Source organism: Solanum stenotomum, unplaced genomic scaffold (genome assembly GCF_019186545.1).
Source record: "Solanum stenotomum isolate F172 unplaced genomic scaffold, ASM1918654v1 scaffold32449, whole genome shotgun sequence".
Classification (NCBI taxonomy): Eukaryota; Viridiplantae; Streptophyta; class Magnoliopsida; order Solanales; family Solanaceae; genus Solanum; species Solanum stenotomum.
Window position 1 is genome coordinate 8,431 of NW_026031960.1, and position 24,371 is coordinate 32,801.

General features: G+C 28.9%; 1 protein-coding gene across 1 annotated transcript; it reads right to left on the minus strand.

Annotated features, from left to right (window-relative positions):
- Positions 1–6,842: 6,842 nt before the first annotated feature.
- On the minus strand, positions 6,843–7,398 carry LOC125852103 (uncharacterized). Its single transcript, XM_049531828.1, has 2 exons — positions 7,040–7,398; positions 6,843–6,894 (listed from the first exon to the last, which is right to left on the minus strand). The coding sequence occupies exons 1-2, from the start codon at positions 7,396–7,398 to the stop codon at positions 6,843–6,845; spliced, it is 411 nt and encodes a 136-aa protein (XP_049387785.1).
- Positions 7,399–24,371: the final 16,973 nt, after the last annotated feature.

Genomic DNA, 24,371 nt, shown 5'->3' on the forward strand with positions numbered 1-24,371 from the left:
ATGATGATATTCAAAAAAGAAAACCCAATAAAAAAGAGTTAATTTTTATGTTTTTTCCCTTCTTTCTCACATTAATAGTAATTATTTTTAATGATGATATTACTACTTATTAGAAGAGTCTACAAGCAGGCATGTCTTCGTCAACATGCCTGCTTGTATGATGAAGGATAGTTTTGGTATTTTTTATGTTTTATTATTCACCAAAAGAGTATTTTGCTTCTTGAAACTTGAACCTTTTTGTTGCTAGACGAAAAAACCCAGCCAATGTTAACATATTGACCCGTGTGTCCCTAGGGTGTGGGCCAACTTGCATTATAAGGTCGGCTGAGAGGCGTCATTTCATACTAAAAATTAGCATAACTTTTTAGAAACATTTATCCTTTTCAAGTAAATTATTAATACTTCTTCTATTAAGGAAAATATTAAAGGATATAATTTAAATCATAATTTTTATTATTGTCTTTTATAAAATCATAAATATAACTTTATAAGTAGTGTAATTTATCTTCAAGAAAATATGAAACTTCTATAAATGAAAGCGCAAATACAAAAGAAAATTCAAATATTCATCTTAAACTTTGAACAATTCAATTATTTTGAATAATGAAAAAAGCCTAAAAAATCACTTATTATGAAATAGAGGGAGTATTTAGTGTTTCATTTTAATTTAGTTGTCTTACTTTCCTATATATTTTGTTATATATTTTAAAATTATATAAGAAATATTATTTAAAAAATTACGTAAAAAACATAAATCACAATAATTAATAATTTAAAATATTTAAAAACCATATAAACATTTGATTGACTCTGCATTTCATTGTGCCACATGAATTGAGATCGAAAAAGTAACATATATTATTTGAAAATAGCGTAACAAATAATACAGGTTATAATATAATTAACAATTTAAAATATTCTATAAAATACCTAACTTTGCAAATTTCATCAATATTATATAAATTAAAAAATCAAGAGTAACATATATTGGACTCGTGCTGGCACGAGCACAATATCTTAGACATTATACATTATACATTATATACACAATAGTATAAGATTCTCCAAGCACACATGTCTTCGTCGTCATGTGTGCTTCTTGGTATAACCATTGTGTTGAAGGCCATTTTTGCCATTACAGATGGAACTCTTCCCATTTAGTTAAACGTGTCACATTCTAAAGGCCTCAACAGTCACAACATTACCACAACTTTTCTTTAATCTATTCTCTCCCATTATATATACGTGTATACATCCTAAATCTCCATTTTTAATAAAATATAAAAAAAATTCTTAATCAACTTGTCTTAAATTGTTGAATGTACCAAATTTCTTGTAATTTTATGGTTCTAAATATATCATGTGAAAAGTAGAAATAAAAAATAAATTAACAAAAAAAATAAGACAAATAAATTAATGAGTAAAGTAATAAATAGATAGAAAAACATTAAATAAGAAACAATTATAATCAAGTTATGTGACTAATTATAAATTTTGTGATAGTACAACATCATAATAATTAACAATCCTAAATATTTCAATAATTATATTTAAAAATTACGATAAAAAGTATTCTTTTAAGTCTACAAATGTCATCTTTGCCATATAATTGGAGGAGAGAGATCAAAGGAACTTTCAATAATTTTATATATACCATGTTAGTTAAAAGTATTATAAATCACAATAATTAATAACTAAAAATATTTTTAAAAGGTTACTATTAAAATAACATTTGCTTGATTCTCAAAATTTTACTTGTCACATAAATTAATTTAAATAGAAAAAGTAACATAAATTGGGCCGTGCCCCTGTTTCTAGTTAAAAAAGAGTTGTAATTGAATATTTTGAGTTGTAAATATTTTAAGATATATATATATATATATATATATATATATATATATTTTAAAAGGTGTAATCTCATTTTAATACATTTTTTATGCTTTTTCCCTTCTTTCTCACATCAGTAGTAATTATTTTTAATGATGTTATTCAAAATAGAGAACTCATTTAAAAAGAGTTTTATATATATATATATATATATATATATATATTATTTCTCATTTTAAAAGGTGACACCGCTGACGAGAAATTCTACGTACGTCATTGATGATATACACCTTTAGCATAGTTGTAAAAGATGCTCATTTGAGTTAAGTTGTTCTGGGTTCAAACCCCTTTATAAGCACCACATTTTTTGTTTTATTTTGACAGCAAGTCACTTATACACACTATTATTATTTCATCAAACAAATACATTTATTTTAAATTATTAATTCTTAAATAATTCTCAAGTTTGTTAATTCTTAATATTAGTATTTATTATATATATATATATGAATTATTTATTTGAAATATGTTATTAAATAAATAATAATTGTATATATAATTTTATCCAATATACAATGTAATTTTGATTTTTTGAATCTTGTTTCTTTAATTGTGTGATTTGTGTTTAGAATAAATCTAGATTGATTTAATCAATTAGTATTTCACTTTATACACATTAATTTATATATTTTTTATATTATAAAATTAATGCGCAGAAAAAACATCGTGATTGTTTGTGTATGGTAGAAATAAATGTTGGGATCGTTCAACCTAGGCTAACAAAATAGAATTCAACTCACTTATAGAAATTTTTTAATTCTTGATCACCTTGATAAAACATCTAGCTCTGCCATTACGATAGCTATTGATTGATTAGCGAATTAGTAAATTTAAAATCTTATCTTCTATAAGCCAAATCCTTAAGCATAATTATCCATCTGATCCGTCCAATATGCAGTCCGAACATGAGTGAAATGCACCCCTAAATTCTTGTCCAGTTTAGAGGTGTTCTTAACATTTCTATCATTTTTTTTATTTATTAAAACTCTCATGCTCCTACAAGAGTTTGAGACCACTTGTTATTAGGGCTGTGTATCGATCGGTTCAGTTTAATTTTGAAGTTTATTGGTTTAACTTATTAGTTATCGATTTATAGACATGCTAAATTGTTATAAAATCCTTAAGCTATTGACTTTATCAGTTATTGATCGTTATTGGTTTAACCGTTAAGATTTGACACAAAAAGTATTTGAAAATCACTTATAAATAAGGTGACAAACCAAATGAAGCATGCACATGAATTCACAGATTGCATCTTACTCAAAAGCACGCTCAAGAGTTTGAGACAGCTAGAAATAAAATTACAAAACCAAACTATAAATCAAGGACCTTATACAAAATGATATAAATATAATTATTTAATTTCCTATCGGGTTATCGGTTAACCCGTTACAAAACCTCAAACCGTTAAGAATAGATAACCCGATATAAAAAAAATTAAAAACATTATCAAAACCTCTAAACCAATAACCAATTATTGATAAATCAATAACTTTTTTCGGTTCAGATTATCGATTTCGGTTCCGTTTTGAACGACTCTACTTGTTATGTCAAATGACAAATCCAGGGGCGGCTCAACATAATTCGAGGCCTAAAGCGAAATTTTAATTATAGGCCTAAAATATAAATACATTTATCCGTATTTATTTATTTTCTAAATTTCAAGATGTAAATTATGTCCTAGTATCTTTTTTATAAATGTTTTTTTCAAATAATTTTTTTAATTATTATTTTTAGGTAAGATTTCATCAATTCAACATTGGAAAACAACCTTTTATTGAGACAATTATTATATGAATTGTTAACATAATTCTATAAGTGATAAGTTGATAAAATTTAAATAAAGATAAGAGTTACACTATAACAAATGTGATATATTGCTACGAAATAATTAGCTACAATATAAAATTTGTCACTAATTATTCATTTTTCGTGACGAAAGTTATATTTTGTATTTAAATACATGAGGAACATACTTTTAGTGACGAAACACAAATATTTGTAGCTAAGTTTGGTCCACTATAATTTCCCTCCAAAAGATAAGTTGGCGCCATTTATTGAGTACTATTAGCTACAAATCTAAATTTATCAGTGACACATTATTTTGTCACTAAATGAAGTAGTANAACTACAAGAAGACATAAAAATTAGACACTAAAAGAAGACATGAAAATTAGACACTAAAAGAAGACATGAAAATTAGGTACTACAAGAAAACATGAAAATTAGTCACTACAAAAAGACATGAAAATTAGTCACTAAAAGAGGGCATGAAAATTAGTCACTAAAAGAGGGCATAAAAATTAGTCACTATAAAACTTCTTATTTTTATTTTATTTTCAAACTCCACGATGGTGGCTTGTGGGGTTTAGACAGTGACCCCAATCAATAAATTAAAGAAGCAAATAAATACACGGAGAATATAGACTGTAACTTTTTAGGCTTTGAGAACTCACAGTTTATCTATAACTGTCAAAATGGATTGATTTAAATAGTTAGTCCATACAGATTTTAGAATTTAACACATTCGACTAGCCCATTTGAATTGGCTTAAGAAAAATGACTTATTTTAAGTTATTTTTTAAATTTGCCAAACACTTTCAGAAATAAATAAAAAAACTGGCTTAAAAGTAGATTTGACCAATTTTTAAGTCAATCCAAACACCTTCTAACTCATTATTATGACGGGCCATTAAAAAAAAGTGGTAGAAAATAAAGTTAGAAAAAAGAAAAGAAAAAAGAAAGGAAGACGTGAAAATTAGTCACTACATGAAGCCATGAAAAATAGTCACTACACGAAGACATGAAAAATAGTCGCTACAAAAAGATATGAAAATTAGTCACTAAAAGAAGACATGAAAATTAGTCCGTACAAGACTTTTTATTTTATTTTCAAACGTCGTGGCTAGTGGGGTTTAGACATTGACCCCAATCGGTAATTAATGAAGAAAATAAGTACACGAAGGAGGAAATAAACCATAACTTTTTAGGTTTTAAGAATCCACAATATTCTCTTTTTTTTGTTTAAAAAATTACGAGGTCCTTTGATATTTTGTATTAATAAAAATAATGTATGTATTAGATTTGTGTATCATTAATATTTTATTTAATATAATTTTGAATTTATATGTAAACTATACTGTGTATTATAAATGTATAGAAATATATGATATTAGTGATGTAAAGAGTTTTAATGCACACACATAATCAAAGACACTCAATTGCCTCTCAACACTTTTTTCACATTATTTTCATCATTATGTGGAGGGTATATTTGTAATTTTTTATTTTTTTTAGAAATTATGTAATGCATGTTATTTATGATACACTAAATCAAACATTACATAAGAAAAAATTACAACGTAACTAATCCAAGTATAACTAATATAAACATTTTTAATATTAGCATTACAAATACACCACACTCAACAATATTATTATACTTCATACCAAACAACCACTAAATAGTTTGGGAGACTTCTATACTTGTTCCAGTTTATCTACGACTGTTAAAATGGGTTGATTCAGGCTATTTAAATTAGTTCATGCAGAATTTTAAATTTAACCGATTAGATTCGACTAACTCATCAAAATGATGGGCCATAAAACAGTTAGTCCAATCTATCACTACAAAGGTTGCGGGCCTCATCGGGCAACTCACTATTTAAATTTTTTTTAAAAACATATTTTTAAATTTTAATTTAAAATGCTACATATATGGATCAACGAATTTATTGAGACTTTAATTTAAAATTTTTGTTCTTAAGCAAGCTCCAAAATTCATAACATTTCCCCATTAAATTATATGTTTAACCTGATCGGTCAAACATGCCTAATCCATATCGAGCGCTCTAAATTTCATTCAGATAAAATCTTACTTATCAACATCTCTATTTTAAACCTTTATGATCGGTTAACTGAATATATGTGGCAACTTCAGGACTAAAGTTAGGACAAAATGTGTAAGTTGCATCTGAATTAAGAGAGTGAGGAAAATTTGTTTTGATCCAAAAAAATAAGTAATAAGAATGAAATAAGAGGCACAAAATAAAGTTAGAAAAAAGGGGGAAATAGGGCTAAAAGAGCATTCTTTTGTCGACTGTCGACCCCTCAAGAAGTTATGTCAGTTTTGACAAAATCTCTTTGTCTTTTCCCAGTAATGTGTCACATGTTATCCATCATCCATGCACTCACATTAGTTTTCCTCTACTAAATTCATTTTATTATCCAAAGCTTCTTAACATGATCCATGCTTTTTAATTATTTAAGTATGTATTTGAATATAGAATGGACGATTATGAAGTTTTAATTTATAAAGGAAATTCAATAGTACTGACTAATGAGCGACAAGTCAGGAGCGACAACTCCTGGTCCTGGCCACAAGTTATAACAAAGAGAAATCAGTGACGGACAAAATTTCATAGCTAAGTAACAAAAATCTCATGTTAATTTCATGTTTTCTTACGTAAATTTTCATCTAGCTAGGGCTGATTTGGTGAAATCTTAAGAGCATTGGAATTGCAATTAGGTAATAAATATAATTAATTAATTTACTGTAGTATGTAGTATAATAAAATGTAAGGGACAAAAGTTTAACAATGAGATCTAGTGCAAAATTAGGAGATCTAGAAATGAGATATCAATCTTTGATCCATACATTATTTTAATTAAGTTGGAATAAAGATAACATTACAACATAAACATAATCCCACAAAAATACATAAGATAATTAAAATGGTAACACAATACATCATCTATTATAACATTTGAGTTTCTACTGCCTGGATCTTGATGATCATCATGATCAGAACCTGGAGATAAGTAAATCAAGAATTGGAGATAATTAGTGCATTGTTGTATACCCCAAACATCAAATAACTGTATAGTATAATAACAATATTATGAAGAAGAAGAAGAAGGAATTAAAATATTAAATAGTTCAGAACATACCAGGTTTAAATCATCTCCTTTTTGTTTCCTCTGAGATAGGGAAAAAAGGCGCAGCCCCTGAGAAATAAATTAATGTACGTGGCATAACGAAATCAATTAAAACAACATTTTATGCTATATACAAGCACATTAATTTAATTAATTGAGAAAATTAAAAACACCAAAAGCAGTATAGTAACATTTGAAGTTGTAACAAAATTACTTGAATCTGCAGAAGTTGAATGTCGGTTTGATTCCTTCAACAACAAAAATCCCTTCTTCATTTCTGTTACAGATGATTTTAGCATATTTAGCCAAATCCGTTAGAAGAAAGTAAAATCCTGTATAAACACCATCAGCATAAATCATTAACATAGTAGACGACACAAATTCATCATCATCATCATTAAGAATTGTAGCGTCTCCATAGATGAAATTCTTGGAATTCACTTCCTTCCATCCACCATTTGCTTCAATTCTAATTATGCTTTGAAATTTGTCGGGTCGAGCCGGAGGAACCCAAACTCTAATTTCAATATCATCGTTGCACCTATTTTCTATAACTGTAAGCTTAGCACCCATTACTATTTAATCACTATTCTTGTGCTAGTGTATGAATATATTATGGTGTGAAAAACCCTCAATCTTATAGTATATGAGGCCAAGTATTGGGAGTAATATTACGTGTGAAATATGACATCACAATCAAGGCGCAAGTTTATTGAGAAAGGGAGAATGGATAATATAAGTATATTATGATGTGAAGGGAGATATTATGATTTATAATAATAAAAATATCACATCACAATCAAAGCAAAAAGTTATTGAGGAAACAAAAAGTAGGGCATACCCATATATGTTTGAAATTTTTATGGGGAGTGAGGCAGAGGCGAACTCACAATTCGAACCTAGATCTCGTGGGTGAATTTTATAGTTTGTATCAGTAATGTAATGATATTATTTTCTTTTTTATGAATGTATTGTTAATTATATTTTAATTTCTATTAATTTCTCATTATATATATATAATTTTGAAGTTAACGGGTGCACATACACCCATCTAAAGGGATGGGTCCACCTCTGAAATGAGATATACATGTACATTGTGATAGTTGTATAAGGGAGTTTTTTAATAAATAAAAATCTATTTCATGGTCTCATATCTTTGTAACTTGTCTTTTTTCTTCTTATTCTTACTCCTATGCCCCACCTTCCATTCACGTCTCTCTCTATCATAAACTGCATTGTCTTCTTTTTTTTAAAAAAAATTAATAAATTATTTCATTACATAAATTAAAAAGTCACAGTGAGCAAAAGCAATGTTTGAAAATTGATGTTCTTGTTTTTTTTCTCTCTTTAACATTACTTTTTCAATTCTCCTCTAATGTAGTTTATTTTCCTTTTTCTTAATACTTCTTTCTGTCTATTTATCAAAAAATAAATAGATTAATGTTATTTCAAATTTAAATTTAAATCAATATGTATTTAAAAAGAATTAAATTAAACATGTGTTCTTTAACATCATAAAATTTCAATTGTACTATTTTAGATAAACACAAATAGTTATTTAAGTCAATTAACAAATTTATAATATAATGAATTATTTTCCCAATTAATTCTTCATGTAATTTTAAAGCACAAGTTTATTGAGAAAAAATAGAAGATACCCATATACGCCTAATTTGATAATCACCAAAAAGAATATAAAAGTCATATTCAATTCTGACCGAATGACCGCCAAAATATATATAATGTGTACCTATATTTATTAGTTTAGAATTAGTTGGATTAGTATTTTATTGGTATATATAAAAAGCTGGGAAACAAAGAGAGAGAAGAAGAATGAGTCAATTATATAGTAACACAAAGCACCCCACTGCTTAAAGTTTTTTTTCTTCACCCTTAAAATATTCTTTATTAGAAAATTTTCATGCCAAAACAATACCGTGCAGCATTTTGGAAATTGTAGGACTCATTTAAATTCTAGCCTTTATGTCCTCAGGTTGTCTTTTATTTGTAACGAAAAGTTGGATTTGGCATATAAAATAATTATTTTATTATACTGCATATAAATTGATGTTTAATATTATATTTTGAGAATTAATAAAAAATAAATTTAAATTAAGAATAAAACATGAAAAGAAGTCAAGAGTGCTAATAAGGGGAGAAAAGATAGAAAGTTCGTAAACTTTAGATGTTGGAATGGGAGAAAAAAGGAGAAGGAAAAAGTTAAAAGAAGGGCGGGACCATAAGAAGAGAAAATACAATTTAAAATAGAGAAGGGCCGGACTATATCCAATTCTTTGAAACGTGGATACAGTGGGTTCATTCTTTAATTTAAAGCTCCAAAAATTAAAAAGAAAGAGAAAATATAATTTACAATTGATATGACTCAACAAAATTATATTACTAAATATTCTTTAAGCTCATATCATATCTAAAAGAAGAAGAAAAATACAGGCATCTTTCTTCTTCAACTTAGAACGTTTTTCTTCTTCTTTTTCCTTCTGAATTGAATTTTTTTATCAAAATTATATCTCTCAATATTAGGAATTGACAAAAAAAAAAAATTGCTGAAATTATTTTTGTCAAAAAATTTGAATCTCTAAATACAAATATAATTAAATTTATATATATTCGAAATGATGTTCGTTCAAATATTTGAATGTATCTTAATACAATTTCAGAAGTGAAAAGTGAGTTAAAAACAAATTATAATATGCTTTTCATAATTGATATATACCTTCAAATTGAAAAAAAAAATTGTATTTCAATAAACATCAATTTTAAAATAAAGTAAAAATTATTTTTAAAAAATAAATATTTTTTATTTTTAAATGGATCCTAAAAGTAGAAGTTAAAAAAATGAATTTGTTTAATTCTACGATACGAATACGAATTATATTTATTTAAATTTGACTATTAATATCTTATGTAATTTATTTAATCATAAAAAATAAAATATATTTTTATTTATATTATAAAATTGAAGGAGTAATTGAATTGGTTTCCAAATAATTTTTTAGAAAAAAGAAAAATTGAGGAGAAAAAGAGAAGAAAGAGAAGAGCATGAAAGAGAAACAAAAGCAAAGAAAGAAAAATAAAACATGGTCCCATTGATCAGAATATAATTGAATAAAACATATCCTCACTTATATAACTCCTATTTGATTAAGGAATCCATTCTGCTGCATTTGAATATGAATGTGTAATAACCCCCTTATGGTATATCCCAAAGGTTCACTGACCATTTATTAGTATCTTCATTCAAGAAGCACAACAACATGTGAAATGGATAAAATGATACTATTTCATCCACTTTTAATTGTCATAATTTTTATTTTTAGAGTCAAATTATAAAAATTTTGATTAATATTTTATGATATATTTTTTTCATCATATTAATATGTAAAAAATTGAAATTTATAGTATTATTCGTATAGTTTTTGAATATCAACATTTTTTATTTAAAATATCAAATTAATGTAATATAATTTAACATTGAAAATTAATCAAATTGACTTTTAAAAAACGCAACATGACAAATAAAAGTGGACGGTGAGAGTAGTAGTCAACGTGTCCCTTTTTCTCATCGAAATAAAATACACTTATAAAAATTGCTTCTTTATGTATGTTACCGTGTATTTGGACTTGGGAAAGAGAACCTCGGTGGCCAATCATTGTATAAAATGATGGTCATGATAATGAATTGAGGAATTTTGGTTTAGAGTTTAAACCGTGTTTCGTAGTAAAGTCTAGTGGTTGTAATTCTAATTTTTGGTTTCAAAATTTTTATTTGTTTAGTTATTAAATTATGATTTAAGTTTTGATATATTAGTATAGGTAATTAACTTAGGTGTATTGTATTATACGAATTTCATTAGAATTATGTTATTTGGAGGAATTGAAACTTAACTCTAGGCTTGAAATTTGAGAAAATACGAGAGTTGACATATTAATTAGCATCAAGATAAGGAACTTGATTATAGATTTATGCCCTATGATTTTTGGGATCTAGGATAGAAGTATAGCAACATAGATATCTATGAACTCGTTACTTACGAATAATGCATATTTGATAGATTGAGAACACTTGAAGCTTTGTGAAAGGAAAAGACAAGATCTTGAAAATTCGTGATGTGTTCAGAGGTATGTTAAGACTTTTAGACTTCGTTGAGGGATGTTTTCTAATTAAAGATTAAAAATGGAATAGACAATGGGTAAGGGCAAAAGATGGGGGTCTTGTGTCAATGATGTGACATACATTGGTATGAATACCGATACTGTTATTAAAGGCAAAGTTTATTACTATAATATGATAGATTGTAATTTGAGAATGCCAAAGTATATAGACATTAGCTGATGTATTTAGTGACTTGATTTTTTTTTGTGTGGTAATGTTTCTTTATTGAATCCGTATAATTATGATAATTGAGCTGATTATATGTCATAGCGATATTTGATTTATTGAGATGTTGCATCATCACCTTTTTATTGATATCATATTGTGCACATGCATTGACATAAGATTGAGTATGAGTAAAGATCTAACACGTGGAGATCGTCCGTGTTGAGATCGAGTTATGATTATAATTTGGGCACGTAAAGATCGTCCGTGCGAGTGATTGGTTATGATTATAAGTTGGGCACGTGGAGATCGTCCATGCTGGCGATTGTTTGATTTTATGATAGTATGTTGAGATCGTCCACACAGACACGTGGATATCGTCCGTGTCAGTATATGGACCTCGCGAGTCCCCCGTGGGTCATGAACTCTCGATATATTTCCGAAGAGTATCATGTATATACGGTTGAGAGAGTACTAGACATTTGAGGCATATCATTTCATGGTGTCACATTACATTGCATTGCATCTCATTATATCCTCCATTCTTGTTTGATTTTGTGCTTCATTAATGATTGAACATTTCGTGACATTTAATTATCCCTTTTTGATGAAAACTTGATTGATAAGTATAATGTGGACTTGTAAAATTAAAAAAATATTTTTTTATATACTCCTTGTTAGGGTTTTGACCTGATTTTCTTACCTTATTTGAAGTTTATTTTTTCCTTAAAAGAAAAGTTAAAGTATTACCATAAATGCTTAAACTTTTTCTGAAAGGAAAATATAATTTTCTTTCATATTTGGATTATTCTTTCCTTAGAGGAAACGTATGAAATCTTATAAATAGAAGACCCATCTTCTCACACTAAGAACACAATAGTATCCACAATGTAATCGTTTAGACTTTTGTTTCTGGAGAGATTTTCTCTCTACAATTTTAATATTTTTTTAATTAGTTTTTAGTACGTAGGCCAATTGGCCAAATTCCATATAATAATATTTTGATTTTTAGTATAAGTTTTTGTCATCTAATTTATCAACATCTTGATTTGCAATTGTAAGCTTTCGCATGACGCCCTAATCACTTTCATAACCCAACACTCCTATCACTACTTCTTTTTCCTTCGCCCTTAAAAATTCTTAAAATTCCTCAACAAACTCAGACACACGACAAAAATTCAGTCCACGGTTGCTTTTTGGAAATTGTAGGACTCATTTAAATATTAGCCTTTATGTCCTCAGGTTATCTTTTATTTGTAACGAAAAGTTGGATTTGACATATAAATAATTATTTTATTATACTGCCTATTAATTAATGTTTAATATTATATTTTGAAAATTAAAAAATAATTTTAAATTATATATAAAACATGAAAAGAAGTCAAGAGTGCTAATAAGTGGAGACAAGTTAGAAAGTTCGTAAACTTCAGATGTTTGGAAAAGTTGGAATGAGAGAAAAAGGAGAAGGAAAAAGGAAAAGCAAAAAGTTAGAGAAGAGGATGAAGTAGGTAAAGAGAGGGATGGTTTGGTATGAGGAATAAAAATAAATGGTATTAGGATAAAAAAATAGTTTAGGAATAAAATATTGGTGTCTTGTTTGGTTGTCAAGTTTGAAATAATTTATCCAATTATTTATACTTTTTGATGAAATAAGTTATTCCATGGGATAACTTATCCCAAGATAGCTAATCTTAGGATAATTAATTTTGAGATAACTTGTTCCTAACCAAACGACTCTTCATAGTTTTGGATTCGTGATTTTTTATTGTGATCGTTTTCTTTTCTGAATTGATCTTCACAAAACGTAACACTTAGTTATTGTATGATTTGATTTTACGATACTATAAGATCCGATTTCAATGAATGTTATGAAGTTGCTAATATATATTGATCTTTATGTGTTTAACATTGTTTGGATATTTTATATAGCTAAATTTAAAATAAAACTAATACAACATAGTGATTATTTTTTGCATGCTTAAAAGTCTAACTCATACTTTGTTTTTTATTAAAACACGGAACACAATGTTTTACGCTATACAATTAATTAATATTTGAATGAGTTCTATTGAATTAAGTTACCTTTTCTCTTTTGTATACTTAATAATATGTGTTCTTTTTTTTTATATAAAATAAAATAAAATCGGTAACTTTCTTTGGTTATTTTTTGAGTGATGAATCTATATTAAATTAATGAGTTTATGTTAATCTATGCAATTAACTTTGATTGTTGAACATTGGCTTTAGTTAATTGCAAACGATTAACGTTTAGCAAAAAAAAGTAATGTATAGGTTAATATAAAAAGTGAGCTTTGAAAACTTCATAGTTTTAATGGGTGAATCACTACTATATATAGTAATGGTAAAAAAAAAGAGACATTTATACAGATTTTAGTTTCTAGTGTATCTACTTATATCAACTTTATATTGTTCTATGGGTACATTCAAAAGTATTTTATTTAAAATAGATTTAATGTTGTTTATTTTTTTAATGGTCTTTTAGATGATTTTGATAATCATCATATATTTCTCCTTCTTTAACTTGGTGTTCTTCCTTTGGAATTTTCACATCACTATAACTGTAAACTAAATCATCATATATTTCTCCTTCTTCAAGTTAGTTTTGTAATTAAAAATTAAAAATTATTTTTTCTGAGATATATATGTTGCAATTTTCTTTCTTTAAAACTTTAAAGAGACATTGATCCAACCTGGAAGTAAAAAAGTAATGGAAAATTTCAATATAAATAATTACTCCAATTTTTCTTTAAAAATGTAAATCTAATTGAAAATCGGAAAAAAAAAAAAAAAAGGCAACCTGAAATTCAAAATTCTACTCTCTAACTTCAAAATTAACTTGATAATTTTTTTTGTATCGATATCGGATTATTATTTGTTAGAATTAAGACCTTCGTAATTCTTCTAAGGATAGTGTATAAGCTACCTCAACCTTTGCCCAACAACTCCAGAAAGTTTAATAGTTCAAAGTAAATACGTTTGTATTTGCCCAACAACTTCAATTTTCAAACTTTTATTAGCACAAAACTTAAAATTACAAAACGATTACAAACTACAGTAATCTAAGAAATTATAAACTCTAATTCCTATACTTCAAAACACAAACCCCTAGATTTATGTTCTCTCATATCTTCAAGTTGCCCCAATTCAAAGATTCAACTACACTAAGGGCCCGTTTGGCCATGCGATATGGTATCATGATATGGAATCATGAGATGAAATTAAAGGTTTGTTTGGACATGCTATATGGAATTTTTGTGTTGTATATTTTCTCATAAACATAAAAATCCCATAAGTTGTAAAACTATTAAAATAGCCCCAATTGTTTATTCAATCTTATCAAATAAACAAAAATTATAAAATCGCATAATAAATTATTACAAAGTTATTTGTTCTTCACTTAAGTAATTGTTTCATCTAAAAAATTGAACATAAATTGTACTTGATATGCTCATATCTCTCAACTACTCTTTCAAATAACCTATAAAGTAGAAAAAAAAACATACATTAGTGAGTAAATATTAACTTAGAAGTTAAATACACTAAGATAAAAATTAACAAACATCACCGACCTCTAACTATTTACAAGAAAAATCAATAATTAAATATTATTAAATAACAAAATTTTAAAAAGTTACCACAAGTTTGAGTCAAAAACACTTCTAATAAAATTTAATCAAAAAAATTATAACTAGTCCACTTGACTAAATATTAATAACTAATTGATCAAATTTTCCCAAGTCCTCAATCAATTGGACTTGATATTCTTCGGTCATGTGAACAAACATTTTGCGAATACTAAGATTAAGAAAGTGCGGCACTGCCAATGAAAATTGTCTTTTATCAATATTATGCTTAGTCATAAGATTAAGACTTTTTTTTATTATGAAAAATCAAAAAAGTATTACTCCCTTCGTTCTTATTTATATTCACCAAATGAATTTCTACTTTATCATTTATATTCACCAAATTTAAAGTAATAATAAATTTTACATTGGTGAGAATAATAAATTTTAAAAAGTAATGATGTGATTATAAATTTTATTTACATATGAAACAAATAGTTAGTAGATATAAATGTGGGGTTGTTTTAACAAAATATAAACTCATGGATCAATTATTATATTAAAATATATCAAATCATGATATGGAATCACATGGTGATTCCATATCATGGTTTTTGGAGAATATGATATCACCTCTCATGAATGGAATCATGAGATGGAATCAGCGTAAAATCACATGTCCAAACGCTGATTCCATCTCACGACACCATATCGTGATATGATATCGCATGGCCAAACGCCTACTAAGTAGGCGTTTTGTCATGCGATATCATATCACGATATAGAATCGTTAGATGGAATCAGCGTTGGACAAGCAATTTTACGCTAATTCGATCTCACGATTTCATATCATGAGATGCGGTTCCATATTCTCCAAAAATCATGATATGAGAATTTCATATCATGATTTGAGATATTTTTAATATAAAAATTATCCACAAGTTTTTATTTTGTTAAAACAACCCCACATTTATATCTACTAACCATTTATTTCATATATAAATAAAATTTATAATCACATCATTATTTTATAAAATTTATTATTCTCACCAATATATAGTCACTTTAACTCACATCAACCGATTGTTGAGTAATAAATTTGTTCTCTTCATTTACTCCAACACCTAATTTATTACTTCTATCTTTTTTTATTTATTACAACTCAAAGTAACTATGTTGGTTAGTCTTCTCGGCACATGATTGAGAAATGCAAGTTCAACGTGAGGAAATTGTTTGTACTATGTGGGAGGATTATATTAAAGACTAGTACAATAATTTATGTTCAATTTTTTTTTATTGAATTAAAGTTACATGAAACATCTACTTAAGTAGAGAGCAAATAACTTTGTAATAATTTTTTATGCGATTTTATAATTATTTTTTGTTTATTTGATAAGATTGAATAAACAATTGAGCTATTTTAATAGTTTTACAACTTATGAGATTCTTATGTTTATGAAAAAAATATACAACACAAAAATTTCATATCGCATTGTTCAAACAAAATTTCAATTTCATCTCATAATTTCATATTATAATATCATATCATGATACCATATCTCATGGCCAAATGGGCTCTAAGAATACATAGTGTTAAACCAACCGAAGAAACTCATAACAAACAAAATAAACTCTTCAGTTATGTTCTTCGCAGTAATTCAACAATTCTTCAATACACTACAAAAAAAGACGCTTGAATTGCGGGGTTTAAAATGCATATTCTGGGGGTTAATGACTCCCGCTATATATTGTTATGGGGTTTCTCAAACTGTCGCTGTTAGGTTTGCCACTAATTGATATTGGGGGTTTTTGGGAAACCGCTGAAACCATTTTCGGCGGTTAATTTTTTGGGGTTTTAACCTCCAAAATTCATTTTGACAGCTTTTTAATGTTGCAGGGGTTTTGAAAAGAAAAATCACACTTCATTAGCAAGGGTTATAACCTCAATATTTAATTGAGGTAATTATACCACCTATATAATCATTTTAATGCTAAAATCATTAAATATTTTCAACAAGAAATCAATATTTAATTGAATTATAAAAATGTCAGCAGTGTCATTAGATTTGAAGTACACATTTATACCCAAAGATTAAAAAAAAAATTGTCTTGTACAAAGTATAGATCAACTAACTAAATGATGATAAAAATTTGAAAGATTTGTTTATGCCTCTCCCAGTAACACCTCATGAGTCACACCTGAAAGTTCTGAATCAACACAAATTTCCTGCAAAACAAGAAAAGAACACTTCAAAGACTGGCGGAGGAAGAGGAGAGCGAGGGGAGAGGAAGTGAATATTAAAGATAAAAAATCGTATAACTATAACATTTCTAGAAATGATCCAAAGTCCTCTCAGCTTTTCATATATGTTAAAAGTGGAAATAACAGAGTTCAAAACAACCAAACACTCAGGAAGAAATCAGAACATTAATACTAACTGAGCATAAAGAAAGTAGGTAAAGATGATTTTCCATAATTATGCTGTATGCTTTCTATCATTAAGTGAAATGATTATCCAAATATATTAGCTAATGAGCATCCACTTACGTCAAATATCCTTTCACATCCTAGGTTCTGCATCCGATCAACATGAAGCGGACTGTCGCTATCAAAATATGCAAACACAATCAAATGATTCATTCATGGATCGAGAGTAGCAACAGAATCAACCATAATTTTTTTATACTTAAATCTAGTAAAATCAGCAGTAGATCATTAATATGTCAAAAACTCGAGCAGTAAATAGGAAAACATTATTCATGTCCAAATGTAGAACAAATGTACTTGCTATTTGCACCAAATAATAACTTTCCCCTTATATTGTATGATATGCTAAAGCAGCTAAAAGCTTAGGAGTTCGATTCAATGCTGACAATTCAGAAAACAATAGATTTTTCATAAAGTACAGCTTAACCTCGTCAATCTACTCAACGAAAACACAATAATTCCAATTATATTTAGCCTTATCTGAATTAAACAAATGCATAATTCATAACTTCTAATACTGCATATAAGAGAGATAAGATATTCTTACCTGCGACGATTTTGAGAGATTTGTGAATGGTAGAGATGAGAGCAAATTTGTTGAGATTGGAGATAATTCAACTGATCTTTTCTCAATTGTCACGGTGAGAAATGTATTCATCAACTTTCTGAGTGCCATCATACTTGATTGAACTACCAATTTTGGAAATGTGCGGTGAAATACTGGCACCGTATCGATCTTATAAAAGTTAATCAACGACTGTATATAAACACCGGTGCGGATAAATAATTATTTCTTATCTCCATAACCTTATATGCAATTTGGATAATATTTAATGAGCAAAGCTTGAGCTTTTTTTATCAGTATTTCATTCTTCTGAAGCATTATAAATGCAATATGATGGCTGCATTTTAACAAAACTTTATGAAATCATACAGAACTTACATTCTTTCAGATCCTTGAACAACTTATCATTTCTGGTAATTAGAAAGCATATAACTTTCAAACAAAAGAATGAAGTGCATCATCTTGTGAAGCCAATGAAACTAACCTGACTATTTAAATCTTTCGTTGTATCAACATATATTCAGGAGTCTGCATTCGAGATCTACTCTTCTATATGTAGAAACTGTACCTTCCAGCAATATACAAATAGAAGTTCATGATAAAATTATGCAGAGTCAGTAAGAAGGCAGCTCGGAAAATTATATGATGTTAGGCTATACAGGGGACATGAATCATGTGATGTATATTGAACACACATATATATTATATTCTCTTAATCTAAGTGGTTACCAGTGAGATGAGAAAGGCATAGAGAAAAAGGAGAACTAACCATCCATTAACAAGCCACCATCAGAGCATATGTAGGAACTTAAAATCAGCAAGTCTCTCTCCGTCAAAACTTGGAGGAAGAAGCTCACTGACATCTATATATGATACCAGATGTCTCGAAAAATAATCAGGAGCTATGAATAGAAAATAAGATTGTAACCACAATAAAGAAAAGCACAATGTTTGCTGAAATTTCTTTAGGAACATATACATCATTGTTTGCAGTTCAATATCTAAGAAGAATGTAAAGCCTTACCATCAATATTAGCAAGTGATTGGATCATGGCAGGCAAGCTTGTTTCCGTACTCTTTCCCTTACTATTTCCCTTACTCTTGTCATTGCGCTTACCCTGAAAAGGCAGGATCACACAATTCAAATGCATCCTTTACAATCTCATGCATCACGTCTTAACAGTTAAAAAAATAATTATCACTTGATTCAAGATTAGAAGTTGTTTTAGTGTAAAGGTTAAAGTTACCTGTTTACTGATGGTGTGTTTTTTGGAGAATATAGTAAAATTTGAATCAGTTGTTCCTTCTAAGTTTAAAAAATAAAAATCAATTGATTCAAGATTAAAAGCAAGTCAAAGAAACGTCAATATTTGAAAAGCTAAAGCAGTTTAGGATCAGATTTGCAACTTTGGGTGTAAAGGTACTTGGATAGAAGTTCTTTTTACCTTCTGGAAATGCTTTGCATTTTCTACTATTGCACGAATCTTTGGTTCAGATAGCAATGAATTTCCATTTTCTCTCAACGAGTGCAATCTTTTCTCATTAACATTTGCAAGACATGATGAATCAAAATTGTCAAACAACTTCCTGCAAGAATTAAGTCATAAGTAATTTCAAACTTATGGACAAAGATTTTTACTTCTGAAGATCTAAGAGATGATCTTTAATAGAAGACCTGAATATGTGTCTCTTATTAAGGATTGCAGGCCAAGTCATTTCTGCCAATACTTGTGATAAGGCAAGTAGTTCATATCGCTTTGTGTCATCGTAAACTGGGTTTCCCCATTCTTTGTCATGGAATGAAATATACAGGGATTCTGCAAAAAGAATAACAGAATTAGGTTGATGAATTTGATTAATTATTCCTTCCACCTGATGAAGGGCGGAATTCTGTACAATAAAATTCTCTCTTCAAGAAATACTGCAATAGCATCTCATCGAAACTAGTGGTAACAACTTCTCTACCTCTACAAGTAGTGGTAAGGTCTGCGTACATTCTACCACCATGAATGAGTTCAGATTGCATATTGGGAAAGACAAGGCCTTGGCCCGAAGGTATCTTCCTGACAAAGCTATTGATCTTATTGATGAGGCTGGTAGTAAATCTCGTATGCAAGCTCACAAAAGAAGAAAGGAACAACATATATTTGTACTTTCTCAATCACCAAGTGATTATTGGTCTTGTGAGCGGATCCTCTTCATGGAAACCAACTTGGATATCATATCTGTTTCGGGCCAAAAGTTTCAGTTATAATAGCACGGAAGAGGGCCTGAAGTGCCTCGTTCAAGCTCCATGTAAACAAGAAACCAACAGTGACTCAACATTTTCTTCACTTGCAGGGGACTGTCATAGTAAAACATACAATGGGTATATGAGAAGCCCCAATTCAGCGAGAAATCGTAAATGAACAGAGAAATCCAAATTCGACAGAGAAGATCTAAAACAACAACAAAAATAAAATAAAACCTACATGCTAATCAAAGCACACACATAGGAGTTTACACAAAATTAAAAAATGGTGAAGATGAAAGAGTCAATTGCAAAAAAAAAAAAAAAAAGTCATTACTTTATTAACAAGAACTCTAAAGAAAAGTGACATGTCCAAGTTTTTTTTTACAAAGAAAAGTGACATATCCAAGTTAAGGATAATACCACCTTCCTAGCCAACTAACATATTTCATTTTTGCCTCATTCTATTCTTTTTTTTGCTTGAATAAAGCTTCAATTTTAGCTATCAAATAGTAATGCTAAAAACAGAGTAAAATCAACCTGAAAATGCTTGTATTAAAAAACTTTTAGGTAAATGAACTAAATTTAAGCATCTAGAATACCTGGTTTTTAGGAATTAGTGACACTTGTGCATAGACCTCCTTCGACGCAGCATCCGCCTGTAATCAAACACATGAAAACCGAATGCCAAGTAATTGAAAAAATATTCAAAAATTTCTATCGACAAACCTACACAAGCAAATATTTTAACCAATATGTCCAAATCTTCAACAAAATTGACACTAACAAGAGAAGAAGTATACTAAATTGTATTATAAGCTATTGACGGGTACTTAGAGAGATGTTCCGATTGACCTTGAGGTAGGTATTCTTCCTTTCTTCGGCAGCCGCTACAACACATGCATGCCAGAGCTCCATTACTTTGATGATTGATGTCACCGCCGACGGATTTGACGCCAAACTTCCAGACGTCTTTGCCGATGCCGCCGGTGAATCCAATGACACCAGCGCCGTTGTTTCTTCTCTGATATATTGTTATCTGTAGAAACTCTAAGGTGTAATTGAGAGAAATTGGACGGAAGAGGAGAAGGAACAGTGAGATAAGGTACAATAGCATTGGGGAAATGGCAGGAAAAGAGAAGTCCCCGCCTTAATATTAGGGAATTTTAATTTTTGAGGATTAACAGGGTTAATGACCCCACAAATTGCTAAGGAATTACAAGGTTAATTAAACATCTGCAATTAGATGCAATTTACGGGAGTTATATTAACCTCCTCAATAAAACCCACAGAATTTAAGGGTTTTTCTGTAGTGATATGATCTCTCTCTGTAAGTGCACACTCTTTTTTGATGAAAGCCCTTCGTTATTTATAGACAAAAAGACATTTCCATCATTGATTCTAATTCACTAAAGTTATAGTGATTCCTTTTTCTTGTATGATTTGGCTTTTTTCACCACTTTTAACTTTTACGGCTCCTAATCCCATCTGAACTAGGTCTTGTGAGATCACGTTGAATCAACCTGGTTCTTGCCTTAATGTTTACTTTGCCATTCTTCAAAATCGTTATTTATTGACTCCAACATTATTCAAATATGCGAATGAGATGAGATTTCTTTTAAAATAAGTTAATATTTTAAAATATGATGTTTTGTAATGCAGCTAGACCTAAAGCTCAGGTCACCCTTTGGCTGCAACTACAAGGGAAAATGCTCACAATTGACAAACTAGCAAACTGGGGAATACAAGTGAATCCTTAAATGCTCTATGCAAAAAATAAAAGGGATAATACATATATTTGACCTTAAACTTGACTTCAAATTTTAACTTTGACCTCCAACTTTCATAGTGCACAAACAAGCACTTTAACTATCCAACCTTTTAATAAATAAACACGCGATTTTTGGAGCCAAGAGAGTGAAATGCAATCGCTGCCACGTGTATTAGTGAGCCACTCAATGGCTGCCAACTAATTAAACACTTTACACGTCCATTTTAGAACTAAAAAAAAATAAAATTAATTAAGGGTAGAGTTGTCATTTCAGCATTTTTTTCACTGTTGTGTGCCTAAAAATTACTTCTCACTCGCGCAAAATGCGTGCACGTCACGCGTTTTGCCAGGTAAGACACGCGTGTTTATTTATTAAAAGGTTGGATAGTTAAAGTGTCTATTTGTGCACTTTGAAAGTTGGAGGTCAAAGTTAAAATTTGAAGCCAAGTTTAAGGTCCAATATATGTATTATGCCAAAATAAAATGTGACCAGAGATCATCTTTTTAACTATGCATTGTCGATTGTCACCCCAATTTATGTAGACTCATATATGATTACATGCTTATGTTCTAAAGATGTTGATTGTATAACCACACATAACAAGTTACATCCTTACATCATACTTATGCTTTCTCAAATATTGTTCTAAGGATGTTGATTGTATAACCACAACTCTTCCTCATACATCTCTAATCACTACAACCAATTTATGTGGACTCTTACATGATCATATGACTTGTTTAAACTCATTTAATTGGATAAATTTTAAAAATATAATTTATTATTAATTAATTGTTGTCTTTTATAAATTCTACTAGTTTTGGTCTACATATAAGTGTCAAATTCTAGTAGGTGAAGTATAGACAATGCTTTAAAATAGATATAAATCTGAATATATCTTACTAATGTAAGAGTGTAAATCTCATTGGTCATACATACACCACGCACATAGAGATGTATCGATTGTACAAAGGGTCTATATATTTTGATAACTAGTAAATATTTACATATATAAATTTTACAACGGTAACAAAAGTTCAAATTTCACTTTTTCAACGGTAACATCTGGTTATTTTTTAGTATAAAAGGAAGGCAATTCCTAATAAACAACTCAAATAACCTCCATTTTTACAATGTCTCAAGCATCTCAAACATCCAAAGCAAAAAAGTCTTACAATTGTCATTGTAGTAATCCAACTACGTTGAGGACGTCACACACCGATACAAATCCAGGTCGACAATTCTTTAATTGTGCAGTTGGCATATGCTCATTTTTTAGGTGGCTTGAAAATGAATCATCAACGAGTAGCCCATCAAATTTTCAAGGCGTTGCCAAATTTGAATTATTAAAAAGCTACGGGAATCCGAAGAAAATAGGGATCTGCTAATGACTTTCTTAAAAGAAGCCGAAGAGCATAGGAATCACTTGAAAGTGTTGCTAGCTAAAAGATGCTGAAAGAGATAGAGATCAACAACAAAAAAGGTTGATTTTGACAGAAGAAAAAGAAAAACGCCTAAAAACTGTATTGTGTGATTTATTATTGGTGTTTGCTTTTAAAAATGTGTAACAAAAATATAGTCTGAATAAATTTATTGCACTCTTATATCTTTCATTTTTAATCGATAATGTTATAAATCAACAGTGATAGCAATCTATAGTATTAAACATACAATTTTATTATCGATAATTCACCAGCCAATGCATCCTATCCAGCTGCTGCTAGCAACGCATGTCATTTTGGCTGAGTATGAAGTAAATTATCCATCATTTGGTATTTAAAATTTTAGGGAGAGCTTGGCAATTCTCTTCTGTACTATTGTCATTGCAACAAGGGTATGCTAGCAACTCTCTTAAAGTCCAGGTTTTTTCTTCCTTTGTGGTGTGATTTATCATATTCTACTTGTTTTTGATGGCCAGTAAAGCCTCGAGTCATAATGCTTGCTGTGAGTACATTCTTGCAAATGTTGAAAATTATTTAGTTAGGTAGGTCAGTTAGCTTAGTCCATCAAAGTTTGTTCTTGCAAGTTTTGCTAGTTTTTGTATTATGTAAAATCAAGTTTTTGACTTTTCTTGTTTCACCAACTGCCTCTAGACTATCATATGATCCTGTTGGACCTTAGTTGCTACCTACAGAATCATGACTAGGATGTATCAAGTTGCAAAGTACATGCCAATAGATAGTTATGATACACAACTAAGGATATATCAATTTGTTCATTGCATTAACGCATACAAAACACCGTTCTTAGGTTTTCTCTTCATATTGTTCTCGAGGCAATACTTCTTTCTCTAATTTGTCTTCTTTGACTACTAGTACATACTTCGTCCACTTAAGACCTCTTAGACAGTTAAAGAATATTACGAGATTATTATCCTCAAAACAAAGGTTCTTAGAAGTTGGATATTTAATTAATATAGTAGCTAAGGGTATGCAATTGGGATTAGAAGCCTCAAGTAATCTTCAAAGTACATAAAGTGAAGTTGTGAAGCAGAATCATCAGTTGCTTATTTTCATATACTTTCAACATATAAACAAATTTAACAGAAAACAATAACTAATGACTGCT

What these genes read in the sequence shown, in the direction of transcription:
- LOC125852103 (XM_049531828.1), bottom strand. Translation starts at nt 7,398, where the DNA reads ATGGGTGCTAAGCTTACAGTTATAGAAAATAGGTGCAACGATGATATT. An exon ending in TTCAACTTCTGCAGATTCAA is followed by an intron (nt 6,895 to 7,039) that starts GTAATTTTGTTA and finishes TTTATTTCTCAG; the next exon opens with GGGCTGCGCCTTTTTTCCCT.